Raw genomic sequence first — 20,336 nt, 5'->3', positions numbered from 1 at the left:
CAATGACATGGTACTGAACATAATGCCGGGAAAGCACAATTAAAAGAGGAAAGGGAGAAGCCGTCATCGCACTGAAACTTTCAAGCTCCTAAGTTTTTATTAATGCAGTGTATAGGACCTTGCAGGTCAAACATTGCATTAATAAAAAGTCTAGGACTTGCACATTTCAGTGCATTAGACGGCCACTCCTTTTCTTGTGTTGCTGCTTTTTATCATGCACGTTTCTTTTGCTTTTTCATTTGAAAGTATAATACCTATTCCTTTTGATGTAATGAACAGAGGGGAAGTTTTAAATTATTAAGCTCTATTGTAGTGTCTTTAATATATAATTCCACTGGCAGGAATATTATTCATGCTCATAGGTGCACAATGAGGCCCCATTATTGAAAACTGGGAAAGTATGAAACATTTTTGTCATTACAACTTTAAAAACACCTCAAGTGATAATTGCCATCATCAGTTTTGTATTTCTGAAGTGCACCAATTACTTAAAAAGTTATGTTGTGTGTTTTCTGGTAGTTTTTGCACTGTACATATTACAGACATCCCAACTCTCCCGGAAGTTCCGGGAGTCTCCCGTATAATAGCCCGGAAATGAGCTACAATCTCCCGGAATCTGGAGACTATCAATGCAATAATATTGAGGAATATTGTACTACCGCCACCAATATGAATGCATTGCTGGCAGACATCAATGTTGACACTCCTCTGGTTTTATTTGATTGACCCGGATTTGCAAGTCTCGAACATTTTGGGTTGAATGAACTCTTATCACGTTGGTTTCGACAAAAGAAACACAAATAAACAATGTAAGAAATGTTATATGTAAACAACATTAACATAAAAAATATATATGGGGTTGTTTGCTCATAAAAGTTCGTATTAAGTCGTGTTGTTAACCTATTTGACTTCAACGAGTTCCTCACATATAATTTACCTGAGATGAGGAACCATTCTTACCGCGGTCGTTTCAGAGGGGGCAGAATTAGTCGCTACACTCTCCCGACATACTCGCTCGCATGAATGGAAAGATATTTGCTATAAAAGCCTCGATTTAGGAATGGAAAGATTTACGAGTTCACATTTTTAATCGGTACCTGTCAATTTAAAGCGGGGGGATTTTCCCCTTTGTTTCATCTTTAACGTGTTGCTTGTTTGTTGTGTGTATAGCGGAGGCTAAGTTAGTTAGCTCGCTGCTAGCCTAAAAACTACCAGTCAGGCTAGTTAACGTGAACATTACCAGGACTGTCGAGCTAGTTCAACCTGCTCCAACAACACAGCAGAGATGGTTGAGACTATATTTGACCTCCCGGTGGAGAAGCAGATATTTTATGCTGTGTTGGGGTTTTCGTGGACAGTATATCTATGGGAGGCATACCTTGCTTACAGACAGGTAAGTTAATATGATTATTAGCCGTCATCAAACTATTGGTTTATTGTTTATTGGGGGTCAAGTTGATTTTTTTTTTAATTTTCTAAATTACATTTAATGCCAATTTATTTGTTTGAAACCATTTTGAATATGCAAGGAGGCCATTGTTTACTTAATTCATGAGTACAGACAAATCTTTGTTGTAAATTAGTATTTGCAAGTGATATTGGACATAAAGTGTTTGACACTGCTGCAAAATCGTTAATGTAGATAAGAAACAATAATGGTTCTCAATTAACTCAAACTCCCAAATTCAAAATATATACCTTTTTATGGTGTAATGTGTAGGTTTTTGCAAGCAGAAGAGTGATAGTTTTAAGTAGTTCACATGACACACAGAGCATTTGTTTTCTAGACATCTAGACTGAAAGCATTTATATAATAGATGACTTGTGGCTTCCTAAATATTTCAGATTGTTACCAATGTGTGTTGCAGGGCCTTTCGATTGTGTGAAAATGTAACAGACGTTTCCTTACTGCAAAGTTTTTGAGGAACAGCATATGTTTGGTTGATTTTTTACATTCATTTATACTAAGTCAGATGTTGACGTTTGCAGACATGTATGTAGAAGTGTCTAATACACTTATAAACAGATACACAGCATTTTACTTTCTGAACTGTATAAAAGGCTTCTTTGTGTTTGCTATATTGGGTGTATTTCCTCTATGAAAAGGAAGTGAGACACCACAAAATGCAGAGTAGTCAACAGTCAGTATCAAGATCTACTTTATTGGTCAAGTATGATGACTCACTGGAAGTATTTGACTGTTTCTCAGTAGTTCTTGATGTATTTCAGCACAGAGCCAACAAATGTACTAAAGGGTATAAAATACAAGTCATCAAACAAATATAAACATAGAAATATTTTAAATAAGCAAGATGACAAACTATCTTTAAATGACAAGTTTGTTGCTTTATTGTACGTACAGTGTTGTGGTACAGGTAGTGCAAACAATACTGGAATAATTGTGGTATGAATAATATGTTTAAATGAGTGCGATACAGATGTAGTGGTGAAGCAAATAAAACGGTTTCAGTAAGGATTTGTAAAGGAAGCTGAGTAACAACAAATGTGATGGGCAGGTCTTGCAAAGTTTGAAATAGGAGCTAAACAATTCTCAAATTGTATGTTTTTTGTTTCCAATTCTTACTGTTAAATGTTTGTTTTTATGTAAAGCACATTGAGTTGCCCCTGGGTATGAAATGCGCTATATAAATAAAGCTGCCTTGCCTTGCTTAAATCCTGAAAAGGATACAGATAGGTCTAAATTTGTGGGATAGTTGTGTTGATTTTATATGACTAATATCTGATAATGTTTGAATTAAATGAATAATCTCTAATATGCCCTGCATTATATGTGATAAATTAATTGAGCTTTAACATTGTGCTGATCTCTTTCTTCTCTGCAGCGGAGGATATACAGATCAATAACAAATGTGCCACAAGAGCTGGGGAAGATCATGGATTCTGAAACATTTGAGAAGTCACGTCTTTATCAGCTGGATAAAAGCAACTTCAGCTTTTGGTCTGGACTCTATTCTGAGAGTGAAGGAACGGTAAGACACTCACTAGACTGACTTCCCCCTTACACCTTTTTCTTCCATCAGTCTAGTTATTGAAGATAAGTAAGTGGGTTGTCCAATTAGAGGGTCAGTGCTAACACTAGTGTCTTATGGATGTAGAATAGTACAGCTCTATTTAGAGTACTATTCCCCATTTTCTTGTTAGTTTGTTGCTACATACTGTATTTAAAATGTTAAATTTAAAAAAGGTTTTTTTCTTCTACACTTTGTAGTTGATTCTGCTCCTCGGTGGAATTCCATTTCTGTGGGACGTCGCCGGCTCTGTGACAGCTCGCTTTGGATTCGCCCCAGAGTACGAGATCACGCAGTCCCTCGTGTTTCTGACGCTTGCCACTCTGTTTAGTGCCTTTACGGGACTTCCCTGGAGTTTGTACAACACGTTTGTCATTGAGGAGAAGCATGGCTTTAATCAGCAGGTAACACCGGTTGTACAGCACTCACTCTGTGCTCTCTCAGTTTTATGTGTTGTCTTTCTTTATATTCATGTCTGGTCTTCCTCTTAGACTGTGGGGTTCTTCCTCAAAGATGCTGTAAAGAAGTTTGCTGTGACCCAGTGTATCCTGTTGCCTGTTACCTCACTGCTCCTCTACATCATTAAGATTGGTGGAGACTACTTTTTCATCTATGCCTGGCTCTTTACCCTGGCTGTTTCTCTAGTGAGTGCCACATTTAACTTGCCAGCTGTAAGAGATCTCAGTAATTATGCTCTGGTTAGTTGTTTGATACCAATTGCTCATCATACATCTCCTCTTTGCCTCTGTTCTCAGGTACTTGTAACCATCTACGCTGATTACATTGCTCCCCTGTTTGACAAATTCACTCCTTTACCAGAAGGAGAACTCAAGTCAGACATTGAAGCAATGGCCAGAAGTATAAGTTTCCCCCTCACTAAGGTTTATGTAGTTGAAGGTAATAAATGGTCATAAATCCAGGCTACTCTTACATTGAGTTACACATCTATTTCATTGTTGTTTCATGTTTGTGTTTTATGCGTCATTATTATTACTGTTTTTAATAAATGTTTTCCATGTTTCCAGGTTCAAAGCGTTCATCGCACAGCAACGCGTACTTCTATGGGTTCTTCAAGAACAAGCGCATTGTGTTGTTTGACACTCTGCTGGAAGACTACTCCCCTCTCAACAAGGCTGGAGAGCCACAGCCCGAGCAGCCAGAGAGTGACGAGACTCCCAGTGAACCAAAAGCCAAGCCCAAGGTAACAAAGCCACAACATTTATGGAGACCTTAATCAATCTTAATCAACCTTAATCCTCCCATTGAATGCCTCAGAACCAGGAAGTGCAATAGTATTAAATTAAATGCATAATTATAAATAACACACATATAATGTGTTTATTTTGAGGACCTCTAGAACAACTTGCCACAGAGTTTGGAGGATATTTTTGGTCACCAAACAGTGTTTCTGTCAAAATCACCTTGTAGTGATTGTATTATATGTTTGATTTTATGTTGTCTTCCTGTGTAATCCAACAGTGTTGATCTCATCAATATTTTAACAGAACAAGAAACAAGGATGCAACAACCCAGAGATCCTTGCTGTCCTGGGTCATGAGCTGGGCCACTGGAAGCTTGGTCACACTGTCAAGAATATCGTCATCAGTCAGGTGACAAATTCTCTCCATTTAGCATTATTATCCTGAACATCTGAATTTTCTTTTAATGTCTTCACCAAAACAAAGCCACAAGTTGGATGACCACTGATGAAATGCAGATGTTGAGATGTTTTGTTCATATTCAGATAACATCTGCTGACTCTGTTCTCTCTGCAGATGAATTCCTTCTTGTGCTTCTCCCTGTTTGCTGTTCTGATTGGACGCAAGGAGCTCTTTGTAGCTTTTGGCTTCAATGACAGCCAACCTACATTAATAGGCTTGATGATTATCTTCCAGTTCATCTTTTCTCCTTACAATGAGGTGACTATAGAATTCCATCAACATTGTATCAGTGTTTTTGTGTTATTTACATCTTTACCTCATTTCACTCCATCATTTACAGAACAAATTTTAGACCTTCATATTTGATCTTGTCTTTGCAGCTTCTGTCCTTCTGTCTGACGGTCCTGAGTCGCAGGTTCGAGTTCCAGGCAGATGCCTTTGCACGCGGCATGGGCAAAGCCTCAGAGCTCTACTCTGCCCTCATCAAGCTCAACAAGGACAACCTAGGCTTCCCAGTGGCTGACTGGTTGTTCTCCATGTGGCACTATTCACACCCTCCCCTCCTGGAGCGCCTCAGAGCGCTGGGCAACGTCAAGCAGGACTGACGGGGCTGGAAGGGGGAGCAGCGACTGCTGCCTCCTCCAAAGGGCCTCCGTAGACCGCTCTTGGCCCTGTGATGCACCCCACTCTTTTTCTACCTGTCCGCCCCCCTCCCTCTCATCTTGTTTTATCTTGTTTTAGTGATTTCTTTAAATACCATACTTTCCGTTTTGTTCCCTTTTGAAACTTTGTTTTAAACAAAACCAAAACATATCAGCACAAGGCAGCCTGAAAAATCTTCCCTGAACTGAAGTTTCTGCTGTTTCTTTAAGTAGAGACACCTAATAATGCACTTGCTGAGAGCAATCCATCTGGGCAATGTGTGTTTAACAAAAGCTATTGTCAGCACATAGGTCACATTTTGCAGTTTGGCCTAATAGTTTAGTTTTTGAAATTATGTAATTTCTGCACAGTTTGTGTAATTTTGTTGTCATGTATGATTCTTATAATAACATGACATCCAACTACTAAAAGCATAAGAGTTTTTTTTGTTTGTTTTTTTTAAAGAAAAGCGTATGAACTGGTATACTTTGAATTTCATTGGTTGTAAATATCAAGAAAGCGGGTGAAAAAAGACATGGCAGTTACGCAGATCACCCCTTACTTAATCACGAATATGCTTTTTACAGGCACACAGGCCAGAATATGGTATGTTCCTCAAGTGCAGCCGTTGCTTCTTTAGCAATATGTCCAGACAAACTCAAGAGTGTAGAGGAAAAAGGAACTATGTAGATGCTTTATCACAGCGACAAAATGTGAGTGCCTCTAATTATCTGTCTTTGTTCTGGTTATTGACATCATTACGAACAGAGCAGTGCACAAATTTTCTTTTTAAGTTAGGTTAGACTTGTGATTTTCATTTTTTACAAGCATCTTGGGGGGATCTTGTTTTGCTTCTTCTAATGCACTTGCTTGCTGACAAGGGTCCAACCATACCTGTACATATGTAACTTTGACAAGTAGAGTAATGGCGTATGAAGTGAATTGTGAAAAATGTTGAATGTGATTTGAAATTTTAAGTTGATAAAGGTGTTAATCTTAGTTTCTTCTCTTGATTTTGGGCTGGAATGAGCCCAGAGTTGCCTGGCAAGCAAAGTATTTATAGGGGACTTAGAGGGAGGGGGTCTGTGAAGTACCTTTCACCACATAAGCCAGCGTTTGGTTTGCTCAAAGAGGGGAGCATATACTTTCTTTGCAGCGTTGAATAAAATCCTTCAAAGCATTCCTCATATTGTGATTTCTTTTCATTTTTAAATATAGTTATTAAAATTAGGTTGGATTTTTTTAAGCATGACAAAGTTTCATCCTTATTTAGAACTTACTGTGATGACTTTCATTTAAACATTGTGATAAGCTTTAGGTTTATGCTGGCAATAATTCAGTAAAAAGTATTTAATCAATTTATTATAATCATTATTATCATCATTCTCCTTATTGGAAGGGACTTTACAGCCATAGAAATATGGTTTACAACTATACAATGAAAATACTTTTCATGAATCCTGTGTTGCACTTTAATATTTTAGTTCAATTGTAACATATATTAGTTTTTGGTTTTTTTTAAATCTGTTTTGTTTTCTCTTAGGATTTTTCTTTCCATAACTTTATATTACTTAGTTAATAGGCCTACAATAAAACTTTACACATATCAATAAAAGGAAATAGGTCAATCCATAGCAATTATTTCAAATCATGTAGATAAAAAAGAGTTATTGCTCCATAACAAATAAAAGATACAAATTCTAAGTGTTAAAAACAACCTTTTTATAGCCTTTTTGCAATCTACGTACTGTATATACACAAGATACAATGTAAAATCTTGGTATTATTTTAATATAACACTTTAACAACGACCACGACAATAATTAAATTATGTCAGGCACAAGACACATACACAATACAATACAGGAGAGCTGATAATATCAAAAATTGTATATAAATATCCAAATAAATCAATGCAATGAGAGACAAATAAATATTCAAAATAATTCGAAAATGACAATTAAAATATAATACAATATTCAAAAAATAAAGAAGGACCGATATTGGGCAATAAAAAAGGCAATAAAATATACCTCTGTAATAATCAAAATGATTATTAATAAATAAAAAACTTGACGTCTGAGGTCAGGCGTCAACGTGAAGTTACCATGGAAGCACCAGTACGTAGACAACGTGCGCTATCATGCTGTCCATTTTCAGACCGTACCATTACGGAACAGGTGAAATTGTGTTTTTCATTTATTTATTGATTAGTCTATCTAGTCTATTTGGTTGCATGTTAGACACATAACGTTGAATTTGGAAACTACACTTATCACGTATCAAAAAATTTATTGAAATTGAATCACGAATGATGCTGGTGTAGGAAGTTACCCCCGTCAGGCTCATAATGGCGCCGTCCTGTGGCATATTTTTAAGGACAAGGGCACACTCTTCTGTCAGTGTTGTTTTCTTACATGAGTACCAAACATGGCGAGGTTTCTGAGGCCTAACATCCGGAGTTTTGTCACCTCACAGCTGAGAATGTCATCCGACCAGGTAAAAAATACGCTCTGTGGGCCCAAATGCTGATTAAAACGCCATGCTGTTGTTGTGTTTACCGTTGTTTTTGGTTAACTCAAAGCCTTCGTGACTGAAAGGTAAACAAGTGTTATTGGCTTGATTTTAGCTCATAGAAGAGTTGTAATAATGCATTTTTAGGGCAAGTGGATTAACAACGGATCCAGGATAAATTAGCAAAAGTGATACTTGGAGTAGTCACCTGTCAAACTACTTAATTCAGAAAATAACTCAGCTCTATTAACTGGTCTGTCTGAATTGACTTTGGTTGCATTGTTGTCACACAAACAGTTTTCTAGTCTCTTCTAAATGCCTCTATTATCACCTGGCTAACAAAGAAGGCCCTCCTTTGTGAAATAAACACAATCTTGACCTTCAGAATAGGTTGGTTTCTCTTGCATCAGCTACACTTTGCAACCCTAAATATCACAAGGCCAAGTACTAACAGGGGAGATAAATTACCTTTTGAATTTGTAACTTAAAACAAATGTCTGTTGAAGAAAAGTCATTAGAGTGAAGCCCTAACAAGGTTCTGATGTGTTGCTGAAGGTATATACTAATCATTTTACCTTTGCACTTCTCGCCCTGCCCCACCTTAGTTGGGTGAGCTGGGTAAAGGTGCAGGAAAAGGTGGTGGAGGTGGAGGGTCCATCAGAGAGGCCGGTGGATCCATGGGGAAGAAACAGGCTGCTGAGGAGGAAATGTACTTCAAGTATGTATAACTTTATTTTTAGGGTAAACTAATTGTGGATTCGGTGTTACTTCTATTTATAATTTTCCTCTACCTTGTCTCCATCGCCTTTATCTATCCATCTGCACGTAAGGCGTAAGGAGCAGGAGCAGCTGGCTGCACTGAAGCAACACCACCAGGAGGAAATTGACCACCACAAGAAGGAGATTGAACGCCTGCAGCGGGAGATCGACCGCCACAAGGGAAAGATCAGGAAGCTGAAGCACGACGACTGAGTGAAACCTTGCCCAAAAAAAAAAAAAGAAATGTAAAGGTTCCAGTTTTCTCACCGTCCCAGCCAAACACATTAGTAATCAAAGATTGCTGCATGCACTGTGTCAGAGGGCCAGTCATGAATGTGTGGATGATTGTTCTGTAAATGCTTGAAAGTTATTAAACCAATCATAAAATGATTGTTGTTTTCATGGCATGCTGTGAAACAAGTTGTACTTTTTCATTCAGCTGTTAGTGTACGGTTACTGTGCTTTAAATTGAAGGCAAAAGGCAAATGTGGTAAAACAATATCTTTAATGCTTCATATGATAAAATCAACACATCGTGTGTATAAATAAATGTTATGTGGTAGCTCTGTCTGTGGGGTCTGAAACAGTACTCAACTGACAAACCAAAGTTTATCGCCAACAATTATTGGAGAATTGACCAATTATACAAGTCGTTTATTAAAGAAAAATATCAAACATCTCCTAGTTCCACATTTGAGGATTTGCTGCTTTTCTGTTTTGTTGTTTTGTTTTGTGCAAAATTAATATCTTTGGGTTTTGAACTGTAAGCACTCACCTCTTGGAATTTCTGAAGGACATTTTTCACTTTTTCTGGCATTTAACAAACAAAACAATTGATTAATTTGGGAAATATTTGAAAGTTAATGGATAAAGCAAATACTTACTAGTTGCAGGCAGTCCTACATTTTGATATGAAAAGGTGAAATTATGATCTGAAAAGGAACTTTGTCATTAAGGCAACATGACATCGTTCACAAGTTCACCCACAAATAGGTCACATGCAGTAGATTTTCAAGCAACATATTGTATGTCATAGAAAATTACAACTCAAGTGTCCAGCATCTGTCAAATTACCTGAACTTACTTAAATAATGACATTTTAAGAAGGTATTCTGACCATAATATACAGTCACTGAGCTCTTTATTAGAAACACCTGTGTGCAATGCAACAACTCTGTCATAAATTCTACTCTTAACTAAGCGTGTTTGCTTTTGTTTTTTGTTGATGTCAGAAATGTGATAATTGTACTGTAATGCTTTATTATGTGTTTTGGTTATGTCACATGCCATGTGATCATGGTCTTGAGTCAAGATAGATAAGTACATAGGCACCTGAGCAATGGAGCAAGTGGAACAAATGCATGCCCATAATTCATATAGGTGAGCAAAGTTACAGTTTTGCGACCCCATTTTTTGTCTTTTAAAAAATAAACTTATCGTACAGTCCCTGTAATCAGGCACAGCTGTCACGTTCTGTAGGTCAGCACATGGCCCACTGGCCTTCATTCCATGACACCAAAAACCCCCTTGCTCAAATGCAGTACCCCAGTTGTGCAGGGTGCAGAGTTAAGGTTGTTCAATATCGTATTACAGTCAGACCCTAGTAACTACTCTGGCATCTGTCAGCAGCTGTGTAAGTAAATTATTCTGTAGTATTCTAGATAAAAGAATACGAGACTTCCTTTATGAATAATCCATCCTAAGTAATAATCAAATTGGCCTCCTCCATAACCCCACCACTCACCATGTATATATCCTTCATACTTTAATTAACACACATCAAACAAAAATTGTATTCACTTGTTTTCTTGACTTCAAGCAAGCTTTCGACTCTGTTTGGCATAAAGGGCTCTATTACTTCTACATTGAGAAGTGGTATAGGAGGCAAAATATCTCGTTAAATCAGTGCAGTTGGAAAATAAGTTTGCTGTTAAAATTGGAGACAAATTGAATTCTTCACACAGAGAATAGGTTTTAATCATAGTTGCAATTTAAGTCACTTGCTGTTCACTCAATGTTTTGCACCTCTTGTTATTCTGATGAAAGTGTCTCAGAGTTCTCAGTTATGTAATAGTTACCTGTAACTGACCTTTGTCTTTACTTGAATTTTGCTGCAGCTTAAATGCCGTAGATGATCATGGAGGTCCCTGAACAGTGATGAGCAGTGATTAACAAACTCAGGGTGTCTTGAAACAATGAAAGTTATGTTATTATACATTATAGACCAACTACATCAACAGTTCCCAACACAGCCCAAGCTCTGAGAAGAGGATTAAAATCTCAGACAGAGATCCTCCCTCCAGCAGTGTGCTTCATTTAGCTGTTGTCTACCTAAATTACTGTCTTACTGTTATGTTCAGTTCAAAAAGCTTATTTACAACAAAGGTATGTGGGTTTTTTCCATTTTTTTTGTTTAAGTTGAAAGGAAAGAAAAAAAAAACATAAACCAGAACATAACAAAGAAACTACACAATAGTATTGCTGCTACGCCAGATAAAGGAAAACAGATCAGTACCAATAACCAGAGCAATAGCAGATCAGTAACTCATGTGATAACTTGAAAAGTTCATTGTTATTGTCCTACCTTGGGCATCTATCAAAGGTGGTAGCAGATTATATATAGATAAAAATACATCTGGCACTTTCCTGTTCCTTTCCATGGCATTTGCATTCCACACTCTCTGGTCGCCAGAGAGCACTAAGTGGTGTGTGTGTGTGTATTCCATGGTGGCGGTACCAAACACAGGCAGGCAGCAGCTGGGCAGGGTGGAGTTCTGGATCCAACGAGGTAACAGAAATTTACAAGCAAACAGAAACCAACAAGCAAACTTAAAGTCAAAAGCCAAGGCACAATACCGCAAAGGAGAGCAGACGATCTGGCAATGACTGCAGAGAAGGACCTGGCTTTTAACATGAAGTGTAGGTGGCTTGACGAATTGATGAACAGCAGTTGTGCAGGTGAATAGTGCAGGAAGGCTCCACCTCTAACCAGCTTCCCACAACAAACACAAGGAGAGACAGACATAACACGGACACACTCACAAGAGGTAAGGGAAAAAAACACTGTCCTGAACACTGCTAGAGTCCACAGAGTGGGGGCTTCGGAAGTAAGTAAGTGAATTACCATTTATTCCATTCAAACTCACATCTGATTAAAAAATGTTTCCTTTTCTATGGAAGCAACTGACTGGAAGAACAATAAATAGCATATTGGACATCCTTTTTACATTTAACACTCAGGAAGAAGAAAACAGGATCAGCTGTACTACAGATACAACTCAAGATCCCAGGGAGGTTGAAAATCTTAATTGATGTGCATGTTATAATTTCAGTCAGAGACACTGACCATTTTGCTGTTACAAGTTGTTTTACATACGTCATGCTGGCAAATATAACATAACCAGCCACAAGCCATCAAGCCCCTACTGCTCTGCTGAGACCAAAACAATTGTGCGCACATTTGCTGTGTCAACAGATCAACAGATTAATGAGGAGGAGAGCTGGTTCAGGTTAAGGTTAGGGTTAGGGTTAGGGTTGAGGTCTGCCTAATACACTTGTACCATACAGTCTATCAGTGATATCAGTTATTCCAAACGTGCTTCAGTACCTCTCTACCTGAGTGAAAAGCTTAATTTATCATGTGCATTGACACTAACTCATAATTTATGTGAGAGGGACAGTACGTCATTAATGTTTAATGTTGTTTCTTTCCAAGTGGAGCTACTACATTCGATATTAGCCTGAAACATGGTAAGTCTTTTTGTTTAAAATGCAGATGTTTATCTGTTTACTATTTATGATGCATCTCAGCTAGCACATGCGTAGGCCTATATTGTTGTTCTATTGATTTGATGTTAAGGACAGTTAAGGAGCAGTTGGTATGGACGAGTGGCTTTCATACCATTGTATGTTAAACTCTTTTTTTGGTTTTCAAATTAGATATTTGTCTTCTCAAAACAAAACATTTAATTTCCATAAATTATATGACATAAGTCTACCTGTAAAAGGTCATTATAAAGTGGAGTTTTTGTACAGCTGGCACCCCAGTGAATTTTAGAGGTTAAATGTTGATGTCAAACAGAATGTAATTCTAATATAAAATATATTATTATTAATATACAGCGGAACAGATGGGGGTCCTTGTATGGGTAAAATGTCTAGAGAAACTAACCACATCACTAATGTATATCCATCAAAAGCTACACAGTCCTTTTGAGGTGTTGATCCTCTCACAAGCCCCTGCGTTTCCAGAATGGGTTGCACTTAGTAGCAAACAATACAGTAGAAGACAGCAGCTGCTAATGTTACTGACAAAATAGCGTACATTTTGAAGTAAGGGCCTTAGACAGTGAATTAGTTGTGGCAAATGAGACAGCAGTGTTCAGGACCATTTAAAATACAAATCATACTTTAAAAAGGTACTTAGTCCCATCAGGAAGCTGCATTTTCAGACTCCAACAGGAAGAGAAAGCCCAACAAATTTTAAAAATGCACCTTATTTGCAAGTTCTATAAGATTCTGTTCTGGGATGATTAAATGTATAATAAAAAGCCAGCGTAAGTGGGAAACAGCAGGTAGTGTACAGATTGTAATGTTGTGCTTTAGGAAAGTTGATGTGTGGTCAGAGCTAGTCAGCACATGTAAAAGAGGGGAGAGTGAGCACTGATAACATTATGGAAATCAATTTTCTGTTTTACATACTGTATGTAAAGGAAGTAAAATGTCCTCCTCTCCTCCCCTTTCATCAGGTAGGGGACAACAATATAGTACAATGGGCTTTGTTGTAATATTCCATGTTACATTCAGTTTGAATACGGATTGCTTGCAAAATCTTGTTCCATGTGCGCCTTTTTAACTTTGAAGACCTGCCCCTCTCAAGGTCTCTGCACAGCCTGCACAGCACAGGGAACAGGGGGAACAGGGGGTCAGCAGGTGGGTGTTATGTTGTCTCTTACAATGTACAACTTGTGCAACATCCTTCTCTCCACAACCAACTCTAGGGGCTCCAGACCAGTCCAGCAGAAAGCCCATCTTCTTCATCAGTTTGTTCAGTTTCTGAAGAGTTGCCAGCTCTGATGCTGCTGCCGCAACAGATGGCTGCAAAGAAAATTGCACTTACCACAACAGACTGGTAGAAGATATGCAATATTTTGCTGCAGCAGTGAAGGACCCAAGCTTCCATAAAGAAGTGGAGTCTGTTCAGCCTTTTCAATATGAACCCGAGCACAATGTTAGTGAGGAGAACAATACAGAAGACATTAGTGCAATTTCAAATAAAAATGAAGACCATCACAGGAGAGGAAAGTATCTGTGCAGCAACTGCTCGCCTATGCTAGGGAGGGTCGGTGTGTGTTGTAGAGCTCCACTTTCTGTCAGCAGCTGTACTAGTTAAGCATTTGGATTAAACTATTGTTGTACGATAAAAGCCTGTGCCATCGTCCTGATGTGTACCTCAAAAAATGTTTAACTATGCATTGAGGCAATGCAGACCACAAGGGCTGTGATTGGTCAGCACTACATCATCTCTAGCATTTTGTCCTTTTCAGTTTCCGCATCCTGCCATACAACTCAGGTGTTGGAGTTTTGTTGTTTTTGAGCGAAAAGAAAACATGGACCAAGTAGAAGAGCACTTTATTGAAGAAGTGCGAATTTCACGATAGACTCTTTAGGCCATTCAGGAACCTCACACCCCCTAGCGCTTTGGTGGTGATTTGCACAGCGTCATTCAACCCCAGCGCAGAACCTTGAAAGGTTCACTACGGTGTTGAGGCAAAGGCGCATACCTCCGGCACATAGACTGTATATAAAAGCTCCGGCATTGAGTTGAAACAGTACTGTAAACCTGGTTTCAGGGTTATGTCCGATGGTTCACCTTCGTGGTTTAACATCACATCCTAGCAGGAGAACATCTAGCGTCTTATGTCCTTGACAATTCCTAGAGTGGATTTCACTGGCTACCCGAGAGTGTTTAACGTTAGATAATTGTAGGCATGGCATTTGGTTTTAGTCTTTGCTTATAACCAGCAGCACCCATTAGCTCTTTTTTACAGCTGGTAAATTAAATACATCAAACACATCAGGACTGAAGTGGCGAGAACACAGCCATGTGTTTAGGAAGTTGTAGCCATCCACTTCTTTCTCTTATCGCTAGGAAAGCTGTGAAGATTTACATCATTTCCTTTAGACTGGAAATTACAACCAATAGCAGCACTGTCTCCTCTCAAATTGCAACTATTACATCAATCCAGAATTCATTGCATAGTGTGGCTTTCATATGTCAAAATATGCATTTAACATGTTTAAATAATGAAAATATTTCATGTGTTTTTAATGACGTATTTTTAGTTGGAGAGGGCAATTATTATAGCGTATGAAAGCATACAAGATTTAATAGTCGAGGTTTCTTTTTCAACTGATCAACTGGGCCGAGCCTAACCTAACGCGTTATGTGTTTTTTAATCACATTAATCGTGCTGCTCACTGACTCACTCACTCAAAACGACTGTCACCTCAGTAAACTGTGCGCCATGCAGGAGTCTTGCTGCTACTGTCATATTCCTGCACTGTCTGCGCTGACTGTTGTGACTTTCCTTGCAATTTCCCATCGCTCTGCAACTTCAGAGAAGTGCTGGCCTCATGTTTCTGCATAGTGTTGTGCACTTGTGCGTATTTCTCAATGTGGCAACTTCCTCAGTTTTCAACTTCCGACAGCCCTTCTAGTAATTTACTGGAAAATGTATGAGACATGTGAGAATAATCAGATTTTCTTTTCTTTTTCCACAGGTGGCGATGGAGCATTTCTGAACACTTCACATCCAGCGAGAAAGAGACGATAGTCGTCATTTCCGGCTGCCCGTGCCTTTTTCCACGAGCGAACCCGTGTCTCTTTCTTTTCGCACATCATGGCGGACCGGTTCAATAAGGTATTTGGCCGCTGCCGAGTTATTCAGCGTTTTTGTTGCATTTTAGTGGGCGATAGATTTGTGTTTTATCGTTAACGTGCTGCTGGTTACTACGGGGTATCTATGTGTAGTCGTTGTTTTGGTTGGTGTTTGCATTTAGACTCAATTTGAATACTTTTTAGATACAGCTAGCTGTGGCAGAGTGGACATGCCTTCATCATGGCAGCCTCTCAACGAGTCCGCACCTTTAGCTAACGAGCTAGCTAACGTACTTATTTCACGATCATGTGTATACTATGCTTAGAAAACAAAACCACGACAATGTAATGGATGCCTATACATTTAGTGCCTGTCTCTTGTACACGTGGATCATATTTTATTGGCCACCCGTCGTTATATCGAGCCGTAAGCTCGGTTATCGTGTCAGCATGCTTTAGCGAGGTTAGCTAACGTTATTACTGAACTGGTACGTTGCCATGTGCTTATTACTGCGATCTCATTATAATACATTGTGTTAATGGTTGTTCGGATGAAGTTTAGTTCACACTTTTGTAACGGTAACGTCAAATTGTGACGTTACCGTTTTTGTTTTAAAGTTTACAGACTTAAATCTGAATGCTTCAATTTAGCTGCAACAGTTCTTACTCAGCAGTGATGAGCTCTTTTATCCCGAAGCTGATCATCTATTGATGAGACAACCTTTACGGATCTGACTACTGAGTTGAGTCAGGGACATGTTGTGCCTCAATTTGAAGCTTCGAACATTAAGTTAATTCATAAAAACTAATTCATGTCCACATCATGGCAGCTTCTGGTGTTAGCAGGAATGTCAAGTCTAGTCATGTGGAGATTTCTGGTAATGGACAAACCTGACTATTTAAGCTGCCTTTTATTAAAACTTTTTTTTTAATACACCTGTAATGGCCACCCACTTTTAAAATGTAGGCACAAGTACACCAAATGTGTTAGCATGCTTTGACCTTAGTTAAACAGGTTCCTAGAGGCAGCATTGCATTTCAAAAGGTTTTTTTTCAGTAGCAGTAAAAGCCTGAAATGTATAACTTACACAAGTAAACCTCAAGACTTGATGTAGCCACATAAAAGGTGCCAGGAGCTGACCAAAATTTGAAGGACCAATCTTGAGTTTGCCAGCATGGCAGTGCCACTTAGGAAAGCCAATGTTAACCTGATTTCTAATCAAAATTCACATTACTCTCTTCTCAATCCTGCAGGTTCTGCTGCTTGATGGCAGGGGCCATCTTCTTGGCCGGCTTGCTGCCATTGTGGCTAAACAGGTGTTGCTGGGTATGTATTAAATTAAGGAATAGTTTTGAAATGTGAATGTGCTGAGGCCATGTCAGCATCATCTAATACCATACAGCATATTTAGAGTCTGAAGCTGCAATGTTGCTTAAAACTGTCAATGATGATTACCTACTCCCCTTGGTTGAGTTTAACGACCATGAAAAAACTTACATGCACTACCATCTGAGACAGGATGCTGACAATTATTGGAAATCATTTTTTTTTTTGCGTGTTTCAATACTAAATTGCTGTTTGTTTGTTTTTTTAAAGGACACAAAGTGGTGGTGGTGAGATGCGAAGGCATCAACATTTCCGGCAACTTCTACCGCAACAAACGTGAGTAGTGTTCATCTTAAATACCCTGCACACCATAAGTTCATTCACACAGGTGTTTTCAGTTATTTAGCACCAAACTTATGTGGTAGAATTTACACCTCCATATTGCGTCATGAAGTTCAGTGAAATGTATCTCCAGCATAACTATGCCCAACTTACCTGAGCAGAGGTGTTATTAGCCAGGATAAGTGAAAACACCTGTGTGGGTGGTTATGAAGGCCTTTTGTGATGTGCTTGTTGTCTGTGATGCTTTATCACGTGTATTCGAGTTTCACTGACCATGAGAATACTTTACATGCACTACCATCTGAGACATCAGCATTATGTACTAAAATGTTTTTGCTAATACTTGTTGTTTAAAGTATTAGATAAATGATTTCTATGTAATGTGCCCCTTTACAGTGAAGTACCTGGCTTTCCTGCGCAAGAGGATGAACACCAATCCCTCTCGTGGACCGTACCACTTCAGAGCTCCCAGCAGGATCTTCTGGAGGACGGTCAGAGGTGAGAATGTAGTACAACTCTACACATGCACAAACCAAGATGTTCTTACACAGAGGATGCAGCCAGACGATCTCTCGAACACCAATGAACAATGCATGACTTCACCTTGCACTAAACTGATGTATAGCCTCACTGTAGTTGTAGTTATAGACTATAATTTTCTGAGCCCAGTTCAGGTCTTCATAAGTGTAGGCTGATAAAAAGCATTGATCTGGTTGACTTTAACTGAGGTTTACATTTGTTATATAAGTATTTACTTCAACGTTGCAGCTATAAGTGGTTCACAAATTGAATCATAAGACCTACATGAAGGTTCAAAATGTGAAATGTGCATGTTTCTTCTCCTTGTATGAAAAAAGCTGACTTCATGTAAAGCAGGATGTTTATAATCCTGTTGCTTTTTCATTTGACCCAGCACAAGTTCCTTGCTTGACAATGATGAGCTCTTTTATCCCGAAGCTGATCATCTATTGATGAGACAAACTTTACGGATCTGACTACTGAGTGGAGTTAAGGATGTGTGCTTGGGCAAATGAAGATTTGATAGAGCTGGTGGTGGTTATTTGAATATGTATGAAACTTAAATTAATCTCCTCTCCTAACCAGGAATGCTGCCCCACAAAACCAAGAGGGGACAGGCTGCTCTGGAGAGGCTGAAGGTGTTTGATGGTATCCCCCCACCCTATGACAAGGTGACTGTCATTTACCAACCAGGACCCATATTGTATCCATATTCTTTATGGCCTCTACATGCAACTTAAACTCTGCTGTCGATGATGTGAATCTTACAATCCTTACCTACCTTGTTTGAATGACACTGAAAAGAAAAAATAACTGAGACATGCAGTACCACCATGATTTGGACCTGCTGTTTGTTTCGTTATCTGATTTTTGTTTTTTGTTCTACAGAGGAAGCGCATGGTTGTCCCAGCTGCTCTGAAGATCGTGCGTCTGAAGCCCACTCGCAAGGTGAGACTCCAGACATTCAGTGTTCATTGTTAGATGAGGTTTTAATGTTGCACTACTGCCAACTTGACTGGTAGTGTTTACACAGTGAAGTTTGCAAACGGATGAACTCAAATCATAATGCTTCAATTTAGCTGCAACAGTTCTTACTCAGCAGTGATGAGCTCATTTATCCCGAAGCTGATCATCTATTGATGAGACAACCTTTACGGATCTGACTACTGAGTTGAGTCAGGGACATGTTGTGCCTCAAGTTGAAGCTACACATTTAGATTGTTATATTTATACATTAAGTCACCACCTCAAACCAGGTTGATTTTTAGAACTAAATTAGTACATGAGATCTAATGCAATAGATTCAAACTTAGCTGCGTTATAAACGGCTATTGAACACTTGTTGAGAATTTGCTTGTATTTGATTGTTAAAAATTTTGCCTTTTTAAAAAAAAAAAATTCATATTTTTACTCCTTCAGTTCGCCCTCCTTGGGCGTCTGGCTCACGAGGTCGGCTGGAAGTACCAGGCTATCACAGCCACCCTTGAGGAGAAGAGAAAAGAGAAGGCTAAGCTCCGCTATACCAAGAAAAAGACAGTGACCAAGCTGACCAAGCTGGCAGAAAAGAACGTCGAGAGCAAGATTGCAAAATACACAGACGTTCTCAAACAATATGGAGTCCTTGTCTGAGCTGGTGTCCTCTGGCCAATAAAGATAAATAAATGTTTATAGAAAGTGTATTGAGTTTTTTTACATTCATTAAATGCATATTGCACTTTGGTTTAAATAAAGTGAGCTATTTACTTACACATGCATGTTAGTAGTTTGGACTGCAAACAATTCAGTTACATACTAGTGTATCATAGGCTACATGAGAATCATCTCTAGCCTAGTTTATTACTTCAAATTTCACCATACATTATGTATTTAAGTGTCCATATTTCTTGAAATATTGAAGTTGCAGTGATGTACACTAACATCTGAGGCCAAGGAGCATGTTCTACACTGCTTTTCCTTCTGTAGCTTAACTAGTGTAAAAAAACAAAGAAAGCAACGTGCTATATTTCTATTACAGGACAATTTGCAAAAACTGTTGAACAGAATTTCAATTTCCCAGAATCAGAAATAACAGGTGTATATTAACCAGAGGCATTTCTGTTAGCTGTTTAAAAGAAGATTGGACCTTTTCAATGTAATTTGATTCCTTTACTACAATAATTACAAAGTTGCTATAGTTTATTTCACATGACAGCTGACAGGATCATCACTGCACCACTGTGGCATTCACTAATATCCACAAACCAGTGTAATTATTTGTTGAGGTGCATAAATGAATCAAAATGAGGTGCTGTGTTAAACTTCAAATGTGTTTTCTAATTGCAGTTCAACCTTTATACCAGCAGAGAGCAGTGTCACTTAACTTCATGTGGGACCATTCAAAGAAATTCTCTGCAAAGAAATAGTCAAAACAACATTTAGGTGTTATTATTAAAGGTAGCAATTCAGAGTAAACTGTTAAACCAAAGTTCTGCAAAAAAAAGGGAAAATTAACTTTCAAATGAATTAAAAGTCTCAGTTTATTCACCAAAGAGTTGAGCTAAAGAAAGCTATCACAGGCATTAAAAGATATATCCCTTTTTTCCAAATGTTAGACAGTATATACTTTTAAAATACTTACTCTTAAATATGATGCAACATTTAGAGAACTTGTCATAAAAATAAAT

At 38.4% G+C, this 20,336-nt stretch overlaps 3 protein-coding genes and 6 non-coding genes across 9 annotated transcripts; all 9 read left to right on the top strand.

Moving 5' to 3' along the window:
- Positions 1–986: 986 nt before the first annotated feature.
- Positions 987–6,514, top strand: zmpste24 (zinc metallopeptidase, STE24 homolog). Its single transcript, XM_062440715.1, has 9 exons — positions 987–1,393; positions 2,844–2,990; positions 3,230–3,433; positions 3,521–3,673; positions 3,785–3,926; positions 4,055–4,230; positions 4,535–4,639; positions 4,805–4,948; positions 5,071–6,514. Exons 1-9 carry the CDS (start codon positions 1,286–1,288, stop codon positions 5,293–5,295), a joined length of 1,404 nt encoding a protein of 467 aa, XP_062296699.1. The 5' UTR covers positions 987–1,285; the 3' UTR covers positions 5,296–6,514.
- A 1,193-nt stretch (positions 6,515–7,707) lies between these two features.
- Positions 7,708–9,805, top strand: atp5if1b (ATP synthase inhibitory factor subunit 1b). The gene is made up of 3 exons (XM_062440168.1): positions 7,708–7,831; positions 8,452–8,564; positions 8,677–9,805. Exons 1-3 carry the CDS (start codon positions 7,763–7,765, stop codon positions 8,816–8,818), a joined length of 324 nt encoding a protein of 107 aa, XP_062296152.1. The 5' UTR covers positions 7,708–7,762; the 3' UTR covers positions 8,819–9,805.
- Positions 9,806–15,460: 5,655 nt separating this feature from the next.
- rpl13a (ribosomal protein L13a) lies at positions 15,461–19,339 on the top strand. Its single transcript, XM_062440467.1, has 7 exons — positions 15,461–15,528; positions 16,740–16,812; positions 17,083–17,148; positions 17,551–17,652; positions 18,259–18,344; positions 18,562–18,621; positions 19,093–19,339. Exons 1-7 carry the CDS (start codon positions 15,508–15,510, stop codon positions 19,300–19,302), a joined length of 618 nt encoding a protein of 205 aa, XP_062296451.1. The 5' UTR covers positions 15,461–15,507; the 3' UTR covers positions 19,303–19,339.
- On the top strand, positions 16,154–16,230 carry LOC134001471 (small nucleolar RNA SNORD50). Its single transcript, XR_009927507.1, has one exon. It is a non-coding gene; the product is annotated as a small nucleolar RNA SNORD50 (small nucleolar RNA).
- On the top strand, positions 16,924–17,005 carry LOC134001455 (small nucleolar RNA Z195/SNORD33/SNORD32 family). The gene has a single exon (XR_009927493.1). It is a non-coding gene; the product is annotated as a small nucleolar RNA Z195/SNORD33/SNORD32 family (small nucleolar RNA).
- On the top strand, positions 17,385–17,465 carry LOC134001462 (small nucleolar RNA Z195/SNORD33/SNORD32 family). The gene has a single exon (XR_009927500.1). It is a non-coding gene; the product is annotated as a small nucleolar RNA Z195/SNORD33/SNORD32 family (small nucleolar RNA).
- On the top strand, positions 18,083–18,159 carry LOC134001478 (small nucleolar RNA SNORD50). Its single transcript, XR_009927514.1, has one exon. It is a non-coding gene; the product is annotated as a small nucleolar RNA SNORD50 (small nucleolar RNA).
- On the top strand, positions 18,419–18,497 carry LOC134001469 (small nucleolar RNA SNORD34). The gene has a single exon (XR_009927505.1). It is a non-coding gene; the product is annotated as a small nucleolar RNA SNORD34 (small nucleolar RNA).
- LOC134001475 (small nucleolar RNA SNORD50) lies at positions 18,770–18,846 on the top strand. Its single transcript, XR_009927511.1, has one exon. It is a non-coding gene; the product is annotated as a small nucleolar RNA SNORD50 (small nucleolar RNA).
- Positions 19,340–20,336: the final 997 nt, after the last annotated feature.

The sequence above is a fragment of the Scomber scombrus genome, chromosome 19, assembly GCF_963691925.1.
Source record: "Scomber scombrus chromosome 19, fScoSco1.1, whole genome shotgun sequence".
NCBI lineage: Eukaryota > Metazoa > Chordata > Actinopteri > Scombriformes > Scombridae > Scomber > Scomber scombrus.
The sequence above is the reverse complement of the archived record's forward strand: the minus strand, read 5'-3'. Positions and strand labels throughout refer to the sequence as shown.